General features: G+C 41.4%; 1 protein-coding gene across 1 annotated transcript in view; it reads right to left on the bottom strand.

Annotated features, from left to right (window-relative positions):
- The window catches only part of TDRD3 (tudor domain containing 3), a 231,149-nt gene that overhangs the window by 40,409 nt on the left and 164,015 nt on the right, over positions 1 to 26,725 (bottom strand). The window contains exons 6-10 of the mRNA XM_069972316.1: positions 20,619 to 20,690; positions 18,245 to 18,394; positions 16,637 to 16,774; positions 9,527 to 9,683; positions 7,115 to 7,240 (exon numbers count right to left, since the gene is read on the bottom strand). Of these exons, the coding sequence (XP_069828417.1) occupies positions 7,115 to 7,240; positions 9,527 to 9,683; positions 16,637 to 16,774; positions 18,245 to 18,394; positions 20,619 to 20,690 (643 nt within the window). The remainder of the gene's footprint in view (positions 1 to 7,114; positions 7,241 to 9,526; positions 9,684 to 16,636; positions 16,775 to 18,244; positions 18,395 to 20,618; positions 20,691 to 26,725) is intronic.

Genomic DNA, 26,725 nt, shown 5'->3' with positions numbered 1-26,725 from the left:
AAAACAAGTTGCAAAAAAGTAGTGTGAACCCAGCCTAAGGCAGCATTCACATGTTCCTTGTTCTGCAAGGAACACGAATGTGGAATGCCTGTAACAGAGTTTGCCTTTTCTCAGAGAGCTAACGCACTTGTATGTACCTGAAAATACACGGTCACCCCCTTTGTGCATTCTGACATCTCTACACAGGTGTAAAGGGTAAATTTAGCGTTTTTTATACCTTATTTCATATCATACGTCATGGTGCTTGTTCAAGTAAAAAGTGTCCTTTTAACAACTGCAGATTGCATTAAGTGGGCGTGGCCTCGCGACATTAGCGTCCCTTAGCCCTGCCCAAAACGGCACTGTTGGCCCCGCCCCATTGCCGCCCATTGGTTGGCCGACGTAAAGAGGGTGGGGTCTAGACCATTCGGCCAGCCTGGTCCAATGGCTGCCAAGGGGCGGGGCACATTGTGGTGCTGTGGGCGGGGCTAAGTGGCGCTAATGCCGCGAGGCCTCACCCACTTAACACAATCTGCAGTACATAAAAGATGACTTTACTTGAACAAGCACCATGAGGTAGGATATAAAATAAGGTATGAAAACCACAATTTACCCTTTACACCTGTGTAGAGATGTCAGAATGCAAAAAGGAGGTTACAGTGTCACTTTAAATACATGTCAATTTGGCGGAGGGCCGAATCGCCCCAGCCATAGAATAATGTCTATGGCACAGGCGGAGATGCACACTGCTGCGAGCGGGTACAAGTGATGGAATCCGAGGGAACTCCTCCGTGTGGATTATGTAGTGTGAACCTACTCTTAAAGCGACTCTGTACCCAGCAATCTGCCCCCCCCCCCAAAACCACTTGTACCTTCGGAAAGCTGCTTTAACTCAAAGATCTGTCCTGGGTCCGTTCAGCAGGTGATGCAGTTATTGTCTTAAAAAAAAAACACTTTTAAACTTGCAGCCTGTGCCAAACTGGAGTATCTGTGCCCTAACTTTGCACCACCCCTCTTGTCCCTTCTCCCCACCTTCATCATCATTAGGAATGCCAGTGGAACATTCTCTCCTGTCTGAACATTGCACAGGTGTCTTAATGATCCAGCCCATGTGCCGGGCTGACACATGTGGGGATTAGAAGGCAATCTGCCTGGAGCATTCCTAATGATGAAGAGGATGGGGAGGAGGGACAGAGAGGTTGTGCCAGCCTAATGCATATGCAATGTAAGCTCCGACCATTTGGCACGGGCCTGCCAGTTTAAAAGTATTTTTTTAGGACAATAACCGCATCACCTACTGAATGGACCCCAGGACAGATCTTGGATTAAAAGCAGCTATCTGATGGTGCAAAAGGTTTGGGGGGGGGGGGGGTCAGATTGTGGGTACAGTCACTTTAAGGTATAAGCGCACTTGAGGAATGGGCGAGGAATTTAAAAAATATCCGCTCTTAATTTCTGCTTGAAATTCCTCCCGTAAAATATTAATAGAGCAATGTGTTAAATGGGATGTCCACTCTGTTGTTCTGGTGTCCACACTGCAGAATTTTCTAGCAGAATTTTCTGTCACAGATCCACTTTCTGCCCAAAGAATTGACATGTCAATTCTTTGGGCGGATTCTGCTAGAGGAATCCTATTCCTTACCGTACACATGCCCGATCCGGTTTGCAGCGAAACCCGCTGTGGATCCATGTAGTAAGAAGGTCTGGCCCGAAGCATACAGCTGGAGCTGCGAGCGGAGGGGGTAAAAGGGGCGGGCTAACATATCCACAGTGAAATGAAAATCCTGCTGCGGATATGTAACCCATAGACCTTCCCACTACATGGATCGGCAGAGGATTTAGCTGCAAACCCGCAGCGTGAAATCCACTACGTTTCCTCTTAGGGTGTCTTTACACAGATTTATATGAAAGATTTCTGAAGACAAAATCAGGACTGGATTTGTGAAGAAGAGAAATCTCAGTCTTTTCTCTATGACATGTTCTCGGTTTATAGTCTGTTCCTGGCTTTGGCTTCAACTCTGTTCCTGGCTTTGGCTTCAACGAGCTGTCAAATAAATCTCTTTGTGTAAAGGCACCCTATGGGTGCGGTCACATGTAACTGATCCGCAGCGGATCCCTGCCGTGTACAAATGCACATCCCGCTGTGAGTATGTCCTGAGCGTGGACCCGAAGCAAGACGGAGCGGGGACCCGGTGACGTATACGCTCCAGCGGCCTGGGGGGTTAACGGGACAGGCTGCGGACATACTCACAGCGTGTGCATCCCGATGCAAGTCTGTCTGCCCATAAGTGTACAGGGCAGGCATCCGCAGCGGATCTTGCTGCGAATTCGCAGTGAGAGGTCGGCAGCGGATCCGTTACGTGTGAACGCACCTTAAGGAGTTTAAAGTCTATTTTACTGTCGTGTTTTGCTTTATTTTACTGTGTGTAAACATAGCCTCAAGGTTAGAGTGAGGTTTCTGCTACACCAGGTATCCTCTCGGAGACTGCACTGATCTACGATTGATCTTACATTACTGTTTCTTTTTCCTAATAAATTAATTATTAATTTCTTAGTTTTTCTAAGTTTCTAGAATAAAACCAAAAAGCAAAAATAATTTTCAGCTCACTGTACATATTTTGTATAATGGCGTTACATGTTCTTAATGTCTCCTATGGAGAAATAAGCAGGATCCATTCAGTCAAGGAAACCATGGAGCTAACTTTCAAATATTTCTGAACTATTTTTGATTATTTTACTTGAGATCATATTATATCTCTGAATTACCCATTATTAGCTCAAATATAAAAATCAAACTAGGTTTTGGGAATTTTTTCTTAACACTTCTGAAACATAATTTGAAACTTGTATCTCTGGACGCATTGAATGGCTATCTTTCCAAGCCAATCCTTGGGTTACTGACAGATCTCTTAGATCAATCATTGAGTTCTTTTAGGTGTACCCTTACAGAGTACGCAGGAGTTCTAAATAACCCAAATTATAGGTTTATAAATATAAAGAGAAATGTACCAAGTGAAATCAAACAGTAGTACAACTAATTAGGATGCAAGCTGAACCCTACCAGCTGGGAGAAACACAAGCAACCCATTACACACCACATCTATACATTCTACTACAATATTCATAGTCATGGTAAGAACAGGAGTAAGGTTTCTTAGCAGCAGCAACCACAGTTACCTCCAGAACAGAATGTACTGGTCTTTGTGATGGTATACATTGCTTCTTATGACTTCTTAAATTATTATAGGCAATATTTTTGCCTGGGAGAACAGATAAAATTGTATTTGTGTATACATACACAAGTCTAGAGAGCCAACACGCTCTGTTTACATGTAAAAAGAAAAAAAAAGTGTAATACAAGAGAAATAGAAAATAAAATCATAAAAGGAACTGTTTGTTAAGCTGCCAAATGTAAAAATGACAGGACTTAATGATTTCAGACATCGCACATTTATTTAATCCAATAACACTGGTCGAAATTCCATTGGATGGGATAATATATTTCACTCCGTCATGTGCATTTCCTGTATAATCTCTTTCATTCTTTCCAAATGGGGAATTAATCACATACAGAGTGCTGGAGTATAGCAATTGCTGCAGTTTATGCAGGAAGATTATGTTAAAATGGGTTTAACAGTGAAAACTTACTGGACAGGCCATTAACAGCTGATTGTTGACACTCAGCACCCCCGTCCCTCAGATAAGTTGTTTGGCACATCGGCAGCAACTGGATACAAACAATGTACCAGGGCTTGACTGGGACTAAAAAGCAGCCCTAGCACACATACCCCATTGGCCCACATACAAATATCCCCCCAACCATTGCGTCATGTATGCCATGCACAACTACCAGGTCTACGCAGATGCTGAAGAGTATTATTACCCTGCAGACCAGTGGCGTAATGTAGGCTGTCAGCACCAGGCAAGGCAAGAATCTGTGTCCCCTAAACTGTGCATCGTTATTACTCCCACGACCAATGGTTAAAGTCATCAGAGAATGTTATTGATCCATGTAGGGGGAATTTGTTTCACCAGTCCAGGGAAATTCAATACCTAGTTAACAGAGGCCAATACACAAAGCTTTCACATCACCGGAAGGAAGAGGCTGCAAATACCATTTACCTTAAAGCGCAACTATAAAATATTTTTACAATTTAGTTTTAGTTAGTTTAGGCCATTATAAGAATTTTTGCAATTTAGATTAATTACCTAAATTGAACCATTTTTTTTTTTATTTATTTATGAAGCAGAATGTCCCCTCAGCTGTGTGTTTGCCTCTGCTACTTGTGCAAAACTGTCCCAGCCTCCTGAAAATCCATACAGTGCCTGAGCATCAGTTATGTACGGATTGTCGGCAAGTCACATGACAGGCAGTGAGGAGGTGAGAGACACGCTCTGCCTGCTATGTGCTCTGGGGATGATTCAGACACAGGGCACATAGCAAGAAGTCATTCAGTGCCTGACAGGATCTTATTGGACTGTCCCTGCTGGAGCTGGGTGATTGTTACCAGGCTGTGTGGTAAGCAGCAGACCCCAGCTCTCCTTCCTGACATGTGCTTAGGTGTCTGGTGACAGGTCAAACAACGAAGCACACAGAAGTACGAGAGCTCCAGTCCCCTCCCGCCCCTCCCCTGCTTCCTCTCACCCTGCACTGGAGGGCCCCCTCCGCAGCTCTGGCTCCTCTACAGTATCTGTGATTGTTATGTTCCCTCCCCCGATTCCTGCACTTTGCTTTTATGTGCTCTGGTATCTGTACACCCGAGCACACAGACAGAGGAGCGCTCCGGTCCCCTCCCTCCTCCTCCGGTCAGTCTGACACCCTTTCAGTGCTGGTGCTCTCCTGTAGTAAGCAGGAGAGCAGTGCTGTCCTCCTGCTATGTGCTCCTATCAGGCATCAGAGTAACCCCCCCCCAGCCCCCACTCCCCTTCAGTGTCCCACACCTTACTGTTATGCAGCCATGTATCTAATCCCACTGTGTGGGATACCACCTACAGGGGTGCTGTATCTAATACCACTGTCCAGTGTGTGCGATACCATCTGCTATGATGCTGCTAATCCCACCGTTCAGTGTGTACGATACCATCTGCTATGATGCTGTATCTAATCCCACCATCCAGTTTGTGTGATACCATCTGCTATGATGCTGTATCTAATCCCACCGCCCAGTGTGTGCGATACCATCTGCTATGATGCTGTATACAATCCCACCGTCCCGAGTGTGCGATACCATCTGCTATGATGCTATATCTAATCCCACCGTTCAGTGTGTGCGATACCATCTGCTATGATGCTGTATCTAATCCCACCGTCCCGAGTGTGCGATACCATCTGCTATGATGCTGTATCTAATCCCACCGTCCAGTGTGTGCGATACCATCTGCTATGATGCTGTATCTAATCCCACCATCCAGTGTGTGCGATACCAACTGCTATGATGCTGTATCTAATCCCACCGTCCAGTGTGTGCGATACCATCTGCTATGGCGCTGGTCAGCAGCCAGTGGATGGTGGTACCCAGCAAGATGAGAGAGATAGGGAGGCCACGCCCCCTTTCAGGCAAGAGTAGACCACACCCACTTTCAGCCAGGAGAAAAATTTATTTATTATTCTCAGCAAGCGCACAAGATAGGAAGGCAGTTTAGGGCTCTTTTTAAAGGGCAACACATGGGCTTTTTATTTAAGAAATTTCATTTTTTGGCTACTTAAATTATAGTTACGCTTTAAAAAACAACACATGCCAAATGCCAGAAGCAGTTTCTGGAGCAGAGGGATCAGTGTTAGGAGCAGTGAGAGAAGAAGGGGTAGCAGTGAGAGGAGAATGGGGCATTGTCAGGAGCAGGGAGAGCAGTGACAGGACTCCAAGTTCTTGCACACACTTCGCCTATGGTGGTCTTCTCCTTCACAACATTGACGGACCTGCAGACCTGAGGTGTCAGTAGGCGGAGCCAGCCAGGCCCCCGTCCACAGGAGGATTCCAGGGCAGTAGTCAGAGAAGGTAACAGGCCAGCCCAGGAAATATCTCTCACACACACACACACACACACACACACCCCACCAATAGGAGACACACATGCGGCAGATGAGATGCCACTTTGTCCCGACTTCATCTGCAATGTCTCCGATCCTAGGGAACCCAGAATTCAGTCCCAACCTGACCAACAGAGTATTCTGGGAATGGGTTACTGCTGAGAAATTCAGAGCTCAGCAATTTTTGCAAGACAACATTTGGATCTCTTCAGCGGAAATGACAGATCTGTCAGATCCATGTCCTCTCATAAACACTATGCCGGAACACTCACTTTGATAAATTCTGCTCTGAAAAAAAAAAAAAGTCTCTTTGACACACACTATTACTTACCAGCTATTATCCACAACTCCCAAAGAATCTCCCTCAGACTACATTCTAAAGTGCGAAACGGACTTGGGGATGACCCTTACTGAGGAGCAGAGGTCACGCATCTTCTGCCTAGTACATAGGTCCTCTATCAGTTCCAAATTCCAAGAAGCGGGCTATAAGATTCTCTTACAGTGGTATAGGGTGCCTACCAAATTGCACACAATTATTCCCCAGGTGTATCCTACTTGTTGGAAATGTGGAGGTGGTGAAGGCAATTTCTTGCATGTGTTCTGGGATTGTCCATAGCTTAGTCATTTCTGATCTGAGGTGGTGAGAGTTATTAAGAGCTTCACTGGTCTTACGATGCCTATGGGCCCAGCTTTGTTCCTTCTCAATCACTGCAAGATCACACGTGAGGCCTTCAAACATTGACTACTTTGTTTCCTGGTAAACTCGGAGCATGCATGCATTCCCTTGTGTTGGAAGCAACAAAATCCACCCTCCGTTCCATTATGGATACCTAAAGTCAACGACCTGATGCAGATGGAGGGTCTTACCTCTATAGTTCGTGCCAAGCCCAAACACTTTCATTCCACCTGGCTGCCCTGGATGCAGTTTAAGGAAACTGATGCTTATAGGGTTCTCCTGAGATCCCCTTTATAGACTTGTTCAGAGCTGTGTTGAATACTCAACCACACACTACCTGATCCCCTCCCCTGTCCTTTCTCTTTGGATATCACCTGATATTCCCCTTATAGTCAAAAATATTATATACTGTAAATGTGTATCACACTCACCTTCAATTGAAAAAGTTCCCATTTTGGACTCCAGAAAGTCAAATAGTGTACTAGGTGCAGAAGGTCTAGCATTCGTTAATTCATCATCTGCTTCTGCACGTGTTCTTCCTCGTCCTTTTCCTTTACCTGTTCAGAGAGGACATAAGACTTATTACACAATGTTTATCTCCCCCCCCCCCCTTAATTCAAGATATCAAACTAAAACATTCATTGCAAACACTCCTCCAAAGTTCCCTTAAAGTGTACCTTTCACAGACTCACCGAATCCACACACCACTTGCGGGCACTTCTGTCTCTTTATTTCCCAGCACCTTAATACCTCCCATTAAAATGTGTACTTTGATTTGTCAAAAGTTTAGGTATACTGTAAGCACTTAGTGAAACATCTGTGGTACAAGTTGATGGCCTACTTGTTGTTTGGATGATGAATTGGGGTTTGGTGTTTTTTTTTTTTTTTTTTTCTTGGTGGGGCAGACAAATACAAAGAAAGACAATGTAGTTCTCAAAACTTGCGTATTGGAATGGATTATGCCTGTTTTACAAGGAGCTGCAGAATATGTTGGCCCCATATAAAAATCCTGTCTGGCAAGAATAAAATAAAACTGTATATTATTTGTTCTTTCTCCACAATCATGTCAAGAACCAGAAAAGTAAGCTAAAAAAACAAAACTTACTCTGAAGCTTTATAAATTTAGCTGCCAAAGTAAAAGTAAAAAAATGGCATTTTATTTAATTGCTACCTCCACATAGTATATGAATAGAAAATCATGACTTCTCTAAAGAGGCTGGCAGGAATCCAAATGTTAAGTGGTAAACAACAAAATTATTTTAAATGGTCGGACTTTGGGTTTGCTGTAAGGAACACTTGAATACTTATGCCAGAAACAAGTTAGCCAGCACATCCAAACAATAATGATGCAACTGTGCAGGTGAACAATACTGGATCGCACAATACTGAAGTGCGTGGCCACTCCGGTCATTCTCTATGGGAACCACAAAGACAGCCAACTGTTGTAACCCGCTGCTTCATTTTTGTGTATGTTTTATTTAGAATAATGGTGTCTGCAACAATATTTTTTCTGCAATGTGTAGGTCCTCCCAGTACATGAATATGATTATTGCATAATAAAAATATACACACAAATTGTGTATGCATAAAGGAAAACTAACAGCAGCTTAGAAGACCTAACCTGCTGTTATGTCCCCATAGGGTCAGGGAAGGCAAAAAATAGTACTTTTTTCATCTTTATCGTCAACACTATTTTTAAACTTCAGGTTTTATAAATATGCAAATTAGACAGTTTGGTGCTCTAGGGGCCATAAGTACTGGACTGATGTTACTGCAGATTAATAAGGGTCATAGTGGGCACTGCATCTTGTTGTAAGTTACTGTGTGTAAGGCAGTAAAGGCACTTGCCACCAACTAGTAACACCCAGCTGATCAATTGGTCATAGATTTCTACCCTTTTCACTTTTATAACTTACTTTTCACTCATAACCTTTTGAGAATTGATTTGAACAGAAAGCTTGCTTTGGGGGCTCCAGGCTCCCTGACGTCCTGCTCAGCCAATCAGTGGGTGCGGTGGGACAGCGCACTGATTGGCTGAGCCGGGGGTCAGGATACTGAGGGCCCCAGAAGCAAGCTGGAGCATGGACCAGCAAAGTATTCACTGGGCTACTGCGGGTTAAAGGGGACAGCGTTTACATACTCGCAGCAGGATTAAAATTAAGCTGAGAGTATGCAATCCTATTTAAACTGAAAATACAGGAAACGCAGCAGTTCCGTTATGTGTGAACCCCTCCTTAACATCTATTCATGAGGTCAGAACATGCTTAAGAGCAAACACAAGTAAGGCTTTATTCCCATTAGAAAATGGCTCTACATGCTTGGCATACATGGCAGTATACTGGCAGAAAGGTATGCCAACATATACTAGGGCCAACAGTTTATTTCTAAGCAGATACTTTTATTCTTTCCTAACCAAAAATGTAGTGGAAATGAAATGGACTGAACATTGTCTACTAATCACTATGTTTAGTCCATTAACTTGAATGGACCCACTACGAGATATGTTGGCATATTTTTCGGTTTAGTATACTGACACCACACATGTGGAGCTCTTTTCTAAGGTAAACATACTCTAATATAACAAGCATTAACGTAATAAGTAACTGAACATTAATTGTATATTATAACCAAAGCACAATGTAATATGAATAGGAAAGCAATGAAAATGGAGTTATATTAGACATTGAGATGTGTCATGTAAATAATGGTCATATTATTCAATGCTAGAATGCAGGATACTTAATATTTTATCATTATATCAAAATTGGCATACAAAAATTACATAATCTGATGAATCTATGACATCTAGGCATCATCTATTGATTTTAATCAGTGATATATACCTCGGGGTGGTGGCCCTTGAACAGGCCTTGGTTTGCTGCCAGCAAGGAGGAAATTTAAAGCTGCCTCCAAGTTGTTGCTGAAATCCATAAGTGCCTGCCTGGCTGCTTCTTTACTGAAGCCCATCTCAGTGATGTGTCTCAGGGCCTTCTCATCAACCTGTATTTATTAAAATAAGAATGAAACTTAGTAACTAGTTACGCATTATTTTCTATTTTGATGCAATAATTTCTTCAGTGCTGCAATCCTAGACATCTCAGTGATTTCCCAAAGCATTTAAACCAAGCAATATGAAGTATCAAAATACTGAATCCCAAAAACAAGATCAATTATTTATTTGTGATGGTGCCCTGATAAAACCTGAAGGCTGCAGCAAAAAGAGCATTCAACAATGTACATAGTGCGTCGGTATAGAAATTTAGTTTTTTTTATTGAAAACATGAAAGGACATCAAAATAATCAGTACAGGGCTTAGAAAAAAGATGGGAAGATTTAATGTCATGCTAGCAAATTTGCACATTAAAGGGGAAACGTTATATTGATCTTGCAGTCTTCAGCACTGTATTTTCCCTCGCACTACAAGACTGCTTATTTAGTTGGTTCGGACTAGAGCAATTTTCAAATGCAATTACATTACTGAGTGACAAATCATATCTCCTATTGTAAAAAGCTACTGGGATCAAATGACTGAAAAACAAAAAAATATTATATAGTTAGAACAGAAAATCTATTTCAGAAATGTACAGGCTAAGCATTACATGGTGTTTTGCTAGCACGTCCAATCGAAACATTATCAGCGTTATTGTGCAGCGCTTTCAATGTAGCTACAGTTTAAAAAAAATAATGTTTTGCTCCTGAGGTGAAGATCAATAAAGTTATATCACATCTTTATTACCTATGTATCTTGTAAAGTCAAGACAGCTTATTATTTAAAGTGATTCTTTAAAATCTAACGCATCACAGGTCAATAAACCTATCATAAAACCCTGATCATTAGAAACCAAACTGATCCATAAGACAGATCTCTAACCATTTATACAGTGACCATACATTTCCTTGAATGAAATTCATATAAGGAATTACTCCACTGGGCGCCATGGCTATTTCATTTTACTATTAGGTGGTGTAAAAGGCAATGGGTGTGGGCCGACTGGGCTGCTGAAACGATTTACTGTAGCTCTGGTCCCTGGAGTGGAAATAAAGTACAGTGGTAGCTCGCTTTAAGAGTAACATGGTTTGAGAGCGTTTTGCAAGAAGAGCTCATAGTTTTTCAAAATTTTAACTTGGTTTAAGAACATTGCTTTGGGTTAAGAGCTCCCTGTACTGGGTGGGAGCAGAAGGTCTGCATAGCGTGGTCTACAGCTCTGTAATACACCACATGCTGATTGCTATACTGTACAGTAACTTATAATATGACATATTCAGCTGGTTCTAAATGTTTGTTTCATTTGTTTTACATGTTATTCAGAATAAAAAATCATTATTTTGGGGTGTGGAACCAATTGTCTGCATTTCAAGGATTTCTTATGGGAAAATTTGCTTTGCTTTAAGAGTGATTTGGATTACAAGCACGGTCCTGGAATGAATTATGCTTGCAATCCAAGTCACCACTGTAAACGCTAGGTTTTCACCCTTTATCCAGCTCCAGGATGTGTAAGATAAGACTTCCCCGATACAGAGTACCAGGTCGCTCCCATGCATGGTCCCAGTGTGGGTAATGGATACACAGTTGACCAGGTGGTGGCAGTGCATGGCACCAGAGAATTCACGCAAGATTATAGTCAGGAGTCCAGGTCAAGCACTGGAGAGGTAATAGCTTGCACAGGAGTGAAGGGGAGTCACAGGCAAGAGGGTCAAAGCCTAAGCACTGGTGGAGTCAATAGTCTGGGTCAGGTACTGGAGAGTCAATACAGGAGGATAAGGCAAAAGCAATCAGAAAAGAAAGACATGGATCATACAGGGATCACAGGAAAAGATTTAGAACATCTATGCTAGGGACACTATAGAATGACAATATTGCTCAGGCACAGGATTCTGGGTGGAGCAACCTTAAATAAGTAGTGCCTGCCAGAAATTAGTGCCTGCCAGAAATAAGTCAGGCAGAAGTGTGCATCTAGCCTCTTAAGATTTAGTAACAGCACACGTGTCCCCTTGGCAGAGACCCAGAAGTGGCAGTGGCAGGGGCATGGCAGGAGGAAAGTAGAGGCAAGCAGCAGAGGACAACAGGCACCCGCTGGCATTACATGGTGGCCAGTGGAGAGCTGGCATAAAACTTGTGTTGTGTTACTGGACGCCAGCAGGAGGCATCAACTGGTATTGCAAGTACCTCCTTAGCAACTGGACCTCAACCAGTCACACTTTTATAAAAAATCCTTAGGCTATAATACAAATATTAAAAACCTGAAGTCCCTTTAAATCACATGACACATCACAATGGCAACATTTCTGGACATTACTGATGAGAAGATATGAAGAAAAAGTGAAACGAATTGCTATTTTAGAGCCTCAGGTAATGAAGAGGTTGACCTCAATAATAAAGAACTAAAATGCTATATCTTCTCATTTCTCCTTCTCAGTCTTTGTACATAAAGATGAACACAGCAATAGCTCTCCATCCATTGTTCACACAAAAACACTGAATAAATCTTACTTTGTGCTAAAACTCTCTTGGGATGATATAAAAAGCTACAAAAAAGCTGTAGAATTACCGCATGTCATCTGCTGTTATTATTTAAAAAGAAAAACATGTAAAAATGCCATTTATAAATAATATATATACGTAAATTATATGTAAATTGTAGTTGTGAATTTTTGTTTGAGTGGGACATTATGTAATGCTTTTCGCACAATGTCGCCATGGAGCTTACAGAATCCTCCAGTCCCTGGTACCCCTCTGTTCAGAAAAGAGGGTTATCAAGTAAATATTAGGACATACATAGAAATAGTTCTAAGAAAGGTGTGCTGCATCAATGCCAAGAGACTGCAATATTTTGCATCTTAATTCCTTTTTCTTTAATCCTATTTTCTAGAAAGAAACACAACACTTTACTAGTACTATATAAAACAGCAGGAATTCTGAAGGTGCTGAGAGGTTAATGAATAAGATGACAAGATATAGGTGAAACTATAAGTAAAATATCTAAAAGTAACACATTTGTTCAGAAAAACATTTATAGAAATTTATTGTGATGAATAAGGAAATACAAAAACAGCCTGCCCTACTTTCTAACACTATACATTATATCTATCTATATATATATGTATATATATATATATATATATATATATATATATATATATATATATATATATACACACACACACACACACACACACACATTATATTGGTTGACAGAATATCACAGAAAACAACAGAGTAGAGATGAGCGAACCTCCAGCATGCTCGAGTTGATCAGAACGCGAACTTTCGGCATTTGATTAGTGGTGGCTGCTGAAGTTGGATAAAGCCCTAAGGCTATGTGGAAATCATGTATATAGTAATTGGCTGTATCCATGTTTTCCAGACAACCTTAGAGCTTTATCCAGGTTCAGCAGCCCCCGCTAATCAAATGCCGAACGTTTGGGTTTGGATCGACTCGAACCCGGTTCACTAATCTCTACAACAGAGTATTAAAACAAAAGCACCAATGAATTGGACACACAAAGAGATTTTGAACTAGAAACTTGCACTGTAAAGCCATGTGCAGAATACATAAGAGATCATCCCGGACAGTACTGCAGTACTGGCCGGATGATCTTTGCAGCCGCAGAGTTCTGATGCGGGCGCGCACTGATGTGCTCGCATCATAACGCCTCACTGCACACTATGGAGCGAGCAGCCGGAGCAGCTCGCTCCATAGTGTGCACTGACAGGGTTTGCTGCGGCCGCTATTCACTGAATAGCAGTTGCAAAAAACAGACATGTCAGTTTTCTACGACGCTGCTGGGGTTCCGGGCCGGATTGTATACTATGTCTATACACTTCAACTGGCAAACCCTCAGAAGGCAGCACTACGTATGTTCCGTGGGAATCACAACGGCCGTGATTCCTGCAGAACTTACGTTGTGTGAACATAGCCTGAAGAAAAAAAACTCCTTTATATTAGTACAATTGATAGAAATGACCAAAAGTAGGATGGGGGAAGTTGTGCTGGGAAGAAAAAGGCTATCAAATGAAGTAGAATCTAGTGCAAAGAACTTGTCAAAAACATAGAGCCTTCTGTTTTGCTACCTAACTCGAATTTACTAATAGTCACATACCCATCTTAGACAATGAACATGACATTTTGTGTCTACACTGCTGGTGTATGTCGGAATACTTTCTGGTTACTTACAGAGGGAGATGGCAGCAGTGGTTATATCAGTGTGCAGCTGGATGGAGCTGCCATTCAGGAGACTAGGGAAGCCTTATAATGACTATGTGCAACTAAATAGTGAATGTTAATAGACTAAAGATGTGAAACAGCAGATCAGCTCAGATCTGAGTGGCTCAAAATTGAAGCATGCTTTCATAGGTGGCATCACTAGTACTGTACTGTACACCTGGATATATTGTTGCTCAAAAGGGAATTGTATGGAAACTATTCATCACTTGTGCTGTAAAGGTTTTTTATAAGAAGCAAGCAGTAGCTGGACCAGAAAACCCCATAATGGGGAGTTTCTTGGATTGCTCTGGTATGATGGGAACAATTTTTCCTGAAAGCACTCAACAAATCCTCATGACATATGCCTAAACATGATGGTGCCATATAAACACTAAAGAGCACCTGTCACCAAAATGCTGGTTTATTTTGTTTTTGAAGCAAAATATTCTGCCCTTCCAGTACAGCTGCTCTAAATATTACTTATATATCAAAACATAAGGGCTGCTGGAGAATGCTCATTAACTATTCAGATGCTGTGGTCAATAGTAGGCATAGCACAGGAGTGGTATTACCCTGGTGGAGGCCTGTGATGCCAACACTGCAGTGCAGCAGATGGGAGGGTTAACAGAGCCCCCAGGAGGGCAATGCACATAAGTTTTGAATGTGGCAACACAAACTTTTTTTTTTTAAGTTTTACTGTGCTAAAGTAGAAAAAATAAAGTTCAATTTGGTTTAAGTGAAGCAACCTAGAACGAAGCAGACATGTTATTTATACCACTTTTCTCTGGCCAATGCAACCACCTCTTGTGTCTTGTGCCAACCACAGTGCCAGGAGGCTATGCTCAGCAAAGACCTGGATAACGGAGGCTGTGGCAGTGCAAGGGAGGTTAAAGAGACGATGACAGTAGGATTATGCTGTCCTAAGAGTAGCATAAACTACAGTAGTGATAGAAAAGCTGAATAGAATGAAGTATAATTTACATTATTCTGTGCAGCTCATTCAGAGATATCCTTCTGAATAACCGGGACTCTGAGCACCTCACACTAGTCCTCTCCATTATGTGCATGTGTTCATTAGTACTCAATATTCATGAGAAACAGCACACTCTGCCCACGGGTCACTGATTGGCAGCTGTCACTCAGAAGTCGGAGGGCAGAGGAAAAGCGCAGCATGAAGTCCATTCTCCTGCATATCTGGAGAATGGATGAACAGAATGATGAAAGTAATACACTATTCTGTTCAGAATTTCGATTACTAGTTTATGCTGACCTAAAGGTAGCATACACCTAGTGACAGATTCCCTTTAAGAACAGTCTGGGTTTTTGCCAGGTAGTCTTGGCATGTTTATGTAACAAAAACGTTACCATTCTATCCCTTTAAACCCTTCCAGGCCACATGGATAAAGCTTGTAAAACTTTATTTGTCTGCCCACATACTGCAGGTCAACAGCTCTTCTGCTATATAGATAATTTAAAAGTAAAAATGTATATGATTAAATTAGATATACCCAGACTCCTCATATCTCCCTATTTTCTAAGCTGTACAGGACAAGCAATATTTACTATAAAATTGGAGTGTCACTGCCATTAGGGTTGTAGGATAAAACCATCCATAGACACATAGAACCAGCTCCCATATCTCTGGCCAGTAATGTAGTTTGTGGATAAGTTTACATATATCATATACAGTGTGGAAGGAAATCCACAGCGAGTAATCATTGAGTTTCTCTGCATAGAATCTACACCTAATGCTGTAGATTTCATGCTGAGGATTTAAAGGTTGTTCACCATTTTTTTTTTACAAATCAACTAGTGCAAGAAAGGGCCAGAGATTTGTAATTTACTTCTATTAGAAATAGTGAGTCTTCCAGTACTTATCAGCTGCTGTATATCCTGCAGGAAGTGGTGTAGTCTCTCCAGTCTGACAGTGCTTTCTGCTGCCTCCTCTGTCCATGTCAGGAACTGTCCAGAACAGTAGCAAATCCCCATAGAAAACCTCTCCTGCTCTCCAGACAGGAAATAATACACCACTTCCTGCAGGACATAAAGTAGCTTATAAGTACTGGAAAACTGGAGATTTTTTAATAGAAGTAAATTACAAGTCTCTAGTATTTTTCTGACACCAGTAGATTTATAGTATAAAACCTTACCTTGCATGAAATCCGCACTGTATATTTTTAAGTGTAATGCCTGTGGCAGCCGTTAGCTGATTGTAGTAGTTCATCTAACATCCCTCAGTGCTATGTATGTAGACCATAATTGTGTTTTACAGGTCATTACAATTCATGCAGAAAATCCAGTCCCTGGCACTACAACATTTCAGCTCCACAATTTTCAGCCAGTGTGACAGAATCCTACATGACCGCATCCTAAATATCATCATTTCTAGTTCATAACCAAACCTGAACTGTTTTTAACTTATTTTAATGAGATTAAAGACATCCGACTACATTATGTTAAACTTGTAGCAGCCTATTCATTTTAAATGCAAATGAAGATACATCTATGCAAATACAAGAGCGCATTTTCAGACTGGTAACATGCGTAAGCCAAGTCATAACAATACATGTAACAATTGCTTGATGCAACCAGCTTCAAGATGCCAGAAAAACTGCCAAGAACTACGCTCAATCCGTATAAAGAAAAAAAGCAAAACAAAAACTAAGAAACAACAAGAAATGGAGATGACATGATGATATTCTATTTTTATAAGTCTGTTGTAATACTCTGTTCTGTGGATAAACCTACCAGCTCACGATAGACTCCTTCTGATCTACCTTCACTTCTGATTATCTTCTCTTTCTGGAACACTTCTCTATTACGACTCCCTCCAGCAGCGGCATTGAGATTGCTTCCAGCATTACCACCTCCTCCAAATGTCTTGGTCTGAAGATAAGAAAAGCTGCGTTAAGGTAAACAACTTCTATTTAAACTCATCCTAAAGATTAAGCCATTATCCTGAAGGCAATAAATCCCCGGAAGCTGCATATTTTTATTGAACTGTACCTACTGATAAATAAAACGTTAATTTCCATAAAACGGAACACTAATCTACTCATTGGCTGTTTCGGTCTTGACAATGTTTCAAGCCGTAAAAAATATGTTATATAATGTTCACGATTATGAGCTACTCTGAACTGAATCATAACAATAAACGCAAATGGAAAACTATATAGCAGGATATAAAATAACACAAGCGTTAAACTGGGAAACTTCCAGAGGAGTTTTACACTGGATCCAAGTTTGTGCGGCTTAGAAACCTAGCCATATGTACAGATGCCAGAAAGTGTGATCACTCTGTCAAAGTTTTTTCCCAGAATTCTAATTAGAATATTAATGCATGGATTAATAGGGCTTATTTATAGAAAACAAGATGTGGTTTTGGCTTTCATATTTTCCTTAACAACCAGTAGAACAGCATTGACACAAGGGCCCATGTTCACCAAGCAGTGCTTGCTGAAGGGAAGCCAATAACCACCGCTGCCCAAAATGGCTATATTACTGCTGCACAGAACAGTGGGCAGACATAAATACTTGGTAAGTATGAAGCGGCTCTCATTTACCACAATGTAAACATGATGTATAATATAATATTAAAGGGGAACTATCAACAGGTTAGAGGAGGAAGGTATGTCTCTTACCTTCCTTCTCTGCGTGGTTCCGGTAAGGTTAGTTGTCTGCTCCACAGTCTGGTAAGATCACTAGGAGCACTGCTTGCAGTTTTTTTTTATTATCAATATTATTGAGAGCATAGAAAACACATGTAGTCTCCAGTGGGTTACCATGAGATCACATGCCCCAACAGGGTTAAGGATTTCCAGATAAAAAGGAACAGCTAAATAAGGTAATAAAGCTGAATTCTAAAATATTGACTGACTAGCTGCATAACAAAAATATTTGAGTGCTTCTTTAATTACACTAAAGTTAAATATATATAATACATTCTCTTTATGCAGGATAAATGTACCACTTCAAAACCTGTTACAGCTTTTGTTGGCTTTCTGACTTGACACTGATGTTCCTGTCATGTTGATGTTTCTGCCACAAACATTCTGTAATGTTGTATAAATAGCTAAATACATTCAGGAATATTTGTCTAATCCAGGTCAATAGTTTTGACTCTCCTTAGTAATCAGCACATCTGTACAGGGGTCTATACATTTAGAATGCACATTTTCACTGTCATGAAGAAGTTGAGTGCTGGAAGGCAAATACTCCTGCTCATTTACTGTATGAGAACAGAAGAAGGGTAGAAAGGAAAGTGAATAAACAGATGAAGAACAACAGTGTTTCTACAGAAGGCTCATTCAATCCATTAGATAAGGTTAACTGCTCAAGTAAATAACAAACTCAAACCTCTTTGCTTTTCGCCACTTCAGCAATGGCAGCAGTTCTTTGTTTTTCAAACTCATCATTCTCCCCAACAGATTTGGTGGCACTAGGAGCCTGCAGCGTTTTTCGGCTATCAAGTTCTCTGCTGTCAACTGAAGTTACAGATGCACATCGCTGATGGGAGGAATAAAAGGCGGTTATCAGTGGTCAGGATTAATACACTGAACTGTTGAACAACTAATATGATATAGATAGATAGATAGATAGATAGATAGATAGATAGATAGATAGAATATTTGCATTGCATTCCTTCTAAACCCATTCCTAAATAACCTATTGGTATTCTAAGTCTTGACAGATGGTGGTTCCACCTGTGAAATCTCTCGGTTTATGAAAGCATTCAGAATGGTGGTTCCCAAGTTTGTGCAGCTGCCAGGGCAGGCTTGGAGTGATAGTTCTGCAGGAGCTGGACAACCCTGGAGGACCAAGCACAGAGATATCTAGCTTTTTCTCGCAACCAAGGCTCCACTGACCCCTTTTTGTTGCATTACATTTACTGTTCAGTGCTTCCAAAGAATAGAGTTTACTGTAAAGATTAAACCCTCTGATCTGCTTATTTTAAAGGGCTTTTGTTTCCAATTTAAAAATAAATAAAAAAGCCTTAAAAAAAAAAAAAAACACAAAACATGGCCAGTTTCTTCTAGAGACAAAACAACTAGTCTCCAGTTCGGCTGCATTAAAGGGGTTGGCCATTTTATAGTAAAATAGGTCAGTACAAAGTATTAGTAGGTGTACTCACTGTATATACTGACAGCAGCTCCCTGTGTACCTCATAGAGCTAATATCAGACTCTCCTCCTCCAGGCTGGGCTGCCCTGCTCTGTGGTGTTTCTGTCCATAAAATGGCCGACATGGAGGAGCATGTGACCATGCCCTGCCCCCTGTGTCCTCCATAGACACATACAGGCTCAGTGGTGGGCACTGGGGGGCGGGGCATGGTCACATGCGCCTCCATGTAAGCAATCTTATGGACCAAAACACCACAGAGCAGGGCAGCTCAGCCTGGAGGAGAGGAGTGTGATATTAGCTTTATGAGGTACACAGGGAGCTGCTGGCAGTATATACAGTGAGTACACTTACTAATACTATACACTGACCTATTTTACTATAAAGTGGCCAATCTCTTTAAAGAGGACCTGTCACCCCCCGCGCCGGGGTGACAGGCTCCCCACCCCCAGATAGATCCCCTTATACTTACCTCATGTCGCCGAGTCCCGCTGCAGGAGCAGGTCCCGGGACTGAGATATCCCGGTGAGAAGCCGGCGCGCGCGCGCTGTGGAGAGTCCAGCGTTGATAGAGAATGAATGGAGCCGGACTCATCTCTGCTGTGCGCGCACGGCTCCATTCATTCTCTATGGACGCCGGCCCTCTCCACAGCACGCGCGCCGGCTTCTCACCGGGATATCTCTGTCCCGGGACCGGCTCCGGCAGCGGGACTCAGCGACATGAGGTAAGTATAAGGGGATCTATCTGGGGGTCGGGAGCCTGTGACCCCGGTGCGAGGGGTGACACGTCTCCTTTAAGTTACAGAACCCCACCCAAAATGGAGACAAGAATTGTGCTCTCTCTCTATAAGAAACTGTCAATATTTTTGTAATGCTGCATAACCCCAGTTTTTCCCTTCTATAGAAGCTACCATAAAAGACAAATGTCCGCTATAGTTTTAATTTGTTCAAATGACATCTAAAGTTTATGTGTTGTTTGCCAAGCCTAACTTCATCTTCTCTTTTCTCTTACAGATTCCTGGTTTCTCCCGAACAAAGCGTACAGCATTTTCTTGCAGTATAGTTGTGGGTTTCACCAGCAAAAAAAAAAAAAAAAAATGAATATTTAAGGCAAAACCAATACACAGGTCGTGTATTAGGCTTAAAACGGTATAAAAAATGTGCTCTCTTAAAGGGCACTCATCATAGTACAGTTTGTCAAAAGTATGTATCAGTGGGGGCTTAGGTGCTCTGTTGATCCCTGTCCCCCTTTGTATCTGTTTGGGTCTTTCTACAAAGTTGTACACCACTCTCAAAAGCAGAGCGATTTTGTCCTTTTTTAGCAATTTAATGGGGGTCTCAGCACCCAGGGGTTTACTGATTAACACTTGATAGTGACATGTCAGAAGTATGTGAAATAGATATCCGTTCATTATGCCATGTTTAAAATAAATGACAAACAAACTATTGATGGTGTTGGGTGTGCCTGTGTGGGTTCACATCCTAAGAACCCAGCTACATGTAAATAGATACTGTTTTTGTGATTTTTAAAGCAGCTTCTTCATTTTTCATGTCTTATGGGTTTTCAAACTGTACTTTTTATTTTTCTTTTAATAAAGAGGAGAGCAATCCTACCTGTCCAAAAGGCACAAATGGTGGTGGACCGCCTTCAGTTCCGATATTGCTTCGATTGTGCTTTGATAAACTCTGTCAAAAAAAGAGATCAGCAAAAATAATAATTAAAAATAAGAGCATAGGAAAAGGTTATCAAAAAGATGGCGGCCTAGTGTATAGCAGTTAAGTAAACAAAACATTTAAAAAATATTTCTCATGGACTTTCTAGACATATGATTTAACATCTAAGCAGCAGTATCAAGCTAAACTGGGGACTAACTAACCTGGGGATTAGAGTAGAGAAGGAACTGATTCACCCTTTTGCCCATACCAGATTTTTGGCAAATTTTTAACTTACACTGTTCATTTGCAATAAAACGGATGTTATTTTGATTCTGTAGGCCAGTACAATTACAGCGATAGGCAGTTCATATACTTTCTAACTTTTTTTTTTATTATTTTTTTTTTTATTGACGCATGCCTTGATATATAAAACATGTGGATTTTATGTTTTTCATATGTAAAATGGGAAAAGGGGTGATTTAAACTTTTTTTTTAGGGAAAGGAAACTTTCAAACAGGGACACAGAGGAAGTACTGTGTGCGGGGAAACGGCCATCGCCTGTGTCCTGACTGTAACCCTGTTTGAAAAATAAAAGTTGGCTGAGATGAATTTTGGTGAAGGCTGCTGTAAAAAGGCATACTGGCAGTTGTTAAGAGCCATTTACTAAACCTGCGTATTATGAATACAGAAACCAGGAGAAATGTCTTTCATAATAGAAAAATGTTGCCGAGGAGTAAAATAGGAGTAAAATACAAACTTCTCTGTGCTCTTAGACCTTCATGTGCAGTACCTTTGTGTCGTATTCCCCTTATAAGCTCAGCAGTTTCTGCTGCACACTTCTACTTTCTGTTTATTCACAAAAAGGAAGCTGTTATAGGTGCCTGTTATATTACAAATACAGAGGAGCTACAGCTTAGTAACATCTTCTAAGACCCACTAACCTTTAAAAATGAACCCTTGTCATTCATCCAGCTTCGTGCTCTTTTTGCACACTACACAATGAATGAGTGCCAAGACAGCTGTAAATACACGACTGACTAAACTAGCATGTTCCCTCAACATACAGACTGCTTGAAAATCCTTGTCCGGTGAGATATCTAAGTTACTTAGTTAATATCTCTCTATTTACCTGCTTTATGTCAGAAGTTTGACATCAGCAGGGAGGAAGTAAAGGGCTGCAGTAATACAAATCTCCTCCTGCTTCCCACCATACTGAAAGAAAAGAAATACGAAGCCTGCAGGTGAAGTTACTCCTAAAACTGCTCATAGATAGAAGATTTTACCCAGAAAACAGATATACAATTGGTTGACTCCCCTAAAAAATACCAGTGTAATAAAATGAAAAAGTAAAAAGTAAAAAAAAAAATATATATCAAGCCTAGCACATAGAAAGATACAGCAGTTACATTTTTAAGTTTAACCTGAAAGTCAGCTATGATCACCAGTTGAAAGCACTCGTAAATTTTTTGTATGTTTGCTTTTCTTAAAGATATTTTATTACTTGCTGGAGCTATGGAGCGTTTACACAAAAGAGATTTATCTGACAGATCTTTGAAGCCAAAGTCAGGAACAGACTATAAACAGGGAGCAGGTCATAAAGGAAAGACTGGGATCTATTCTACATTCAAATCCATTCCTGGCTTTGGCTTCAAAAATCTATCAGATAAATCTGTCTGTGTAAACACACCATTAGTTAGATAAATGCTCTTAGTGTGGTTTTATTGCTATCAGTTTCTTGAGCCCCCATCCATGGTTTTACTGATAGTTTTCATTCCCTGCAAGTCATGGGCAGAAAAAGAGTGGAACAGTCTGCTACAGATCAGAACACCATGAAAATAGAGAGATCGAGAATTTCCCACAATTTTAAAATTATAATAAAGGTTTTTTTGGTCAAAGTTTTAGGAAGTGAGGTCACTGGGGGAGGGTTAAAGAGCCAGAGACCCCTTTACAGCTTCAGATGTAAGTATGAAAAGGGGGGGGGGGGGGGGGGCTGGGGGATGTAGCTGATCCAGACGTTTCACAAGTGCCAAATTCCATCTTGGTGGCGTAGGCTAGTGTACCTGTTTTTTTTTCTGCAGTTGCTGTTTATGAAATTTAAAGCCTTTCCTTCTAAACATGTAAGCCCTATAACATCCTCCTCTAAAACCTAGGTGTGTCCTATAAATCAGGGGGGGGGGGGGGGGGGGGTTAAACCCATAGTGCTAATTAGTCATTTTACAGAAAAAAAATATATACATTACTTTTGCTGCTGGTATAAATATTCTCACTTTTGTTTCCAGATATTATCACATTATAATTTTTTCACCACAAGTCTCTGAACAGCCTCTATATTAGTAAAGGCAAAACCAAAATCAAACAAGAGTTTACACTGCACATCTGCAGATAGTGTTTAAGCCATCATGGAGCGCACTTTGCAGATTTTCTGAGTATCCTACAAATGTGACAAAACCTATTTGGAAGAAAAGAAGGAGGCAGCAGAATACTGTACATTGCAGTTTGCAATAGACATGTACAAAACTCTGGTGAAGTATTTCTAATAGTTTAGATACAATACAAGACGATCATATTTGAAATGTATTAGAGAATATAAAATGCGTTTTGCGATTTGGAGAGATTTCCGATTTAGGATGGCTTTTCCTGCTTGGCTATATTAGTAACCTTCTCTTCTTGTTAGCTATGTGACATGCATGCAAAAACCTGATTGAATAGAGGCATAAACTGGGCGAAATAGAGGCAGTGGCTGAAGTGAGAGATTTAGACATTAGTTATATGAACTGCATTAAATGTATATTTATCTGTCCTTGTTCAGGTGACAAGTCTGACACATACACACACATAGGAGATAACCAGCCTCACATCACAGTCATCTATCTTATTAAATGTGTCCATTTACAATATATAAGGAAAAGCATTACATTTTATATGTGACTTTTTATATAGCATTATGGTTATTGGTTATTTCCGTGACAGCTAATGAAAAAAATGACAGACACTGCCATTTCTAGGGAACCTCACAGCATGTTAGGAGACTTTAACCTGCTGTTATATTCCCATAGGCCCGGGTGCGCTGAGTGAACGGAATTTTCTTACCTTCATCCTCAGCAATGTTTTCTTTACTTTGCTCAATATGTAAATTGAGCAGTTTGATGCACTGGTGTTGGGAATTTGCTGTCATGAAATGCCCATTTAGCCTCTATTATTACTACACTGAGTGGGCAAGTTTTTGTCTGAATGGCACATCACAAGAAACACAAAGAGGAGAACTACAGAGGACAATGATCGCTTAGGAAACAGCAGCAGCGGGAGAGCAGGCCAGAAAAGCCTTCAGCCTTACTGACATATCAGAAACACTCCCTGCCCAGAAAATCCCTATAAGGCCATGTTCACATTTGTAAGAACATCGCCCACTGTTTGACACAGCTGTGTCAAACATCGGCCGTTGTCTTAAATGTCCACCCGGCCAATAATGCAGTATCGGCTGGATGAACAGCATTTTAATTGAAATGCGGGCACATTTGGGTGTGCCCTCACTCCAATCTTCCATTTACCACAGTGGGAAGTAGGGCTGGGAGCCGCACTTTGCACTGTGAGAACAGCCTGTCAATTATTTTGTGCGTCTGTAGTGAACAACGGCTGCAGCGTATACACTATAGCTGTTGTCCCATTCACTGCGATGGACCCAAGCATTTTTCATAAACAACATCCATTGTTGCAACCTGCACACAATGGACATTGTTTATTGCAAAAATACAGTGTGTGAACGTTGCCCAAGAGTGAATTAACACTAACAAGATCTGCAGTAGAATTGATGCTGCAGAATGAATGCTGTGCTTAGTGATTTAGTTACACCGATATCTGAATCATGAAATATGACGCAGACAAGTGAATGGATGCTAAATCAGCACTTCAGGCGTACATTTTATTTGTAGGCAAAATATTACCCTCATAAGCAAGATGTGTCTCTAATCCACTCCTTCAATGGAGTGGATTGCATACTGCATATTTATATTTCTCAGTGGGCAATACACCTAGCTGTGCCGAGTGCTTTATTGGGCAAACTACTGTGTCTTCTTTAGCTGGTGTCCCGGAGATCAGTGATTGTTTTGCCTGAGTGGTCTATTAGACATTGTTTCCGCCTAGTCAGAATCCTACTCCATATTACTGAGAGGCAACACACTGAGACAGCTGTCTGTGGTTGCATACAGTGGGGAAAAAAAGTATTTAGTCAGTCACCAATAGTGCAAGTTCCACCACTTAAAAAGATGAGAGAGGCCTGTAATTGACACCATATGTAGACCTCAACTATGGGATACAACATGAGAAAACAAATCCAGAAAATCACATAGTCTGGTTTTGTAAGAATTTATTTGCAAATTATAGTGGAAAATAAGTATTTGGTCAGTAACAAAATTTCATCTCAATACTTTGTTATATATCCTTTGTTGGCAATGACAAGGTCAAACGTTTTCGGTAAGTTTTCACAAGGTTGGCACACACTGTTGTTGGTATGTTGGCCCATTCCTCCATGCAGATCTCCTCTAGAGCAGTGATGTTTTTGGCTGTTGCTTGGCAACACGGACTTTCAACTCCCTCCAAAGGTTTTCTATAGGGTTGAGATCTGGAGACTGGCTAGGCCACTCCAGGACCTTGAAATGCTTCTTACGAAGCAACTCCTTTGTTGCCCTGGCAGTGTGCTTTGGATCATTGTAATGTTGAAAGACCCAGCCACGTTTCATCTTCAATGCCTTTGCTGATGGAAGGAGGTTTGCACTCACGATACATGTCCCCATTCATTCTTTCATGTACCCGGATCAGTGGTCCTGGCCCGTTTGCAGAGAAACAGCCCCAAAGCATGATGTTTCCACCCCCATGCTTTTCAGTAGGTATGGTGTTTGATGGATGCCACTCAGTATTCTTTTCCCTCCAAACACGACAAGTTATGTTTCTACCAAACAGTTCCACTTTGGTTTCATCAGACCATAGGACATTCTCCCAATACTCTTCTGGATCATCCAAATGCTCTCTAGCAAACTTCAGATGGCCCGGACATGTACTGGCTTAAGCAGTGGGACACTTCTGGCACTGCAGGATCTGAGTCCCTGGCGGCGTAGTGTGTTACTGATTGTAGGCTTGGTTACATTGGTCCCAGCTCTCTGCAGTTCATTCACTAGGCCCCCTCGTATGGTTCTGGGATTTTTGCTCACCGTTCTTGTGATCATTTTGACCCCACGGGGTGAGATTTTGCGTGGAGCCCCAGATCGAGGGAGATTATCAGTGGTCTTCCAAGCTGGTTGCCTATGGCAGATTCAGTCTTTCCAGCCTGGTGCAGGGCTACAATTTTGTTTCTGGTGTCCTTTGACAACTCTTTGGTCTTCACAATAGTAGAGTTTGGAATCTGACTGTTTGAGGGTGTGCACAGGTGTCTTTTTATACTGATAAGTTTAAACAGGTGACATTACTACAGGTAATGAGTGGAGGAAAGAGGAGAGACTCTTAGGGCGGGTTCACACTACGGAATTCTCGCGGACAATGTCCGCGGAATTCCGTCAGCTGTCCGTCCGCACATCTGGGCGCCTTTCCGCCGGCCCCATAGACACCATTCTATGGAGTGGCGTATTCCGCTATACGCTGAAAGAAGTGTCATGACACTTCTTTTATCGGATTGCGGAATACGCCGGCCCATAGAATGGTGTCTATGGAGCCGGCGGAAAAGCGCGTGCCCGTGCGGGCAGACAGCTGACGGAATTCCGCAGACATTGTCCGCGAGAATTCCGTGGTGTGAACCCGCCCTTAAAGAAGTTGTTACAGGTCTGTGAGAGCCATAAATCTTGATTGTTTGTAGGTGACCAAATACTTATTTTCCACCATAATTTGCAAATAAATTCTTACAAAATCAGACAATGTGATTTTCGGGATTTGTTTTCTCATTTTGTCTCTCATAGTTGAGGTCTACCTATGATGTAAATTACAGACGCCTCTCATCTTTTTAAGTGGGAGAACTTGCACTATTGGTGACTGACTAAATACTTTTTTCCCCACTGTACCTGGCCTTGGTATTTCCCTTG

Source organism: Dendropsophus ebraccatus, chromosome 5 (genome assembly GCF_027789765.1).
Source record: "Dendropsophus ebraccatus isolate aDenEbr1 chromosome 5, aDenEbr1.pat, whole genome shotgun sequence".
NCBI classification, from domain to species: Eukaryota; Metazoa; Chordata; class Amphibia; order Anura; family Hylidae; genus Dendropsophus; species Dendropsophus ebraccatus.
The sequence above is the reverse complement of the archived record's forward strand: the minus strand, read 5'-3'. Positions and strand labels throughout refer to the sequence as shown.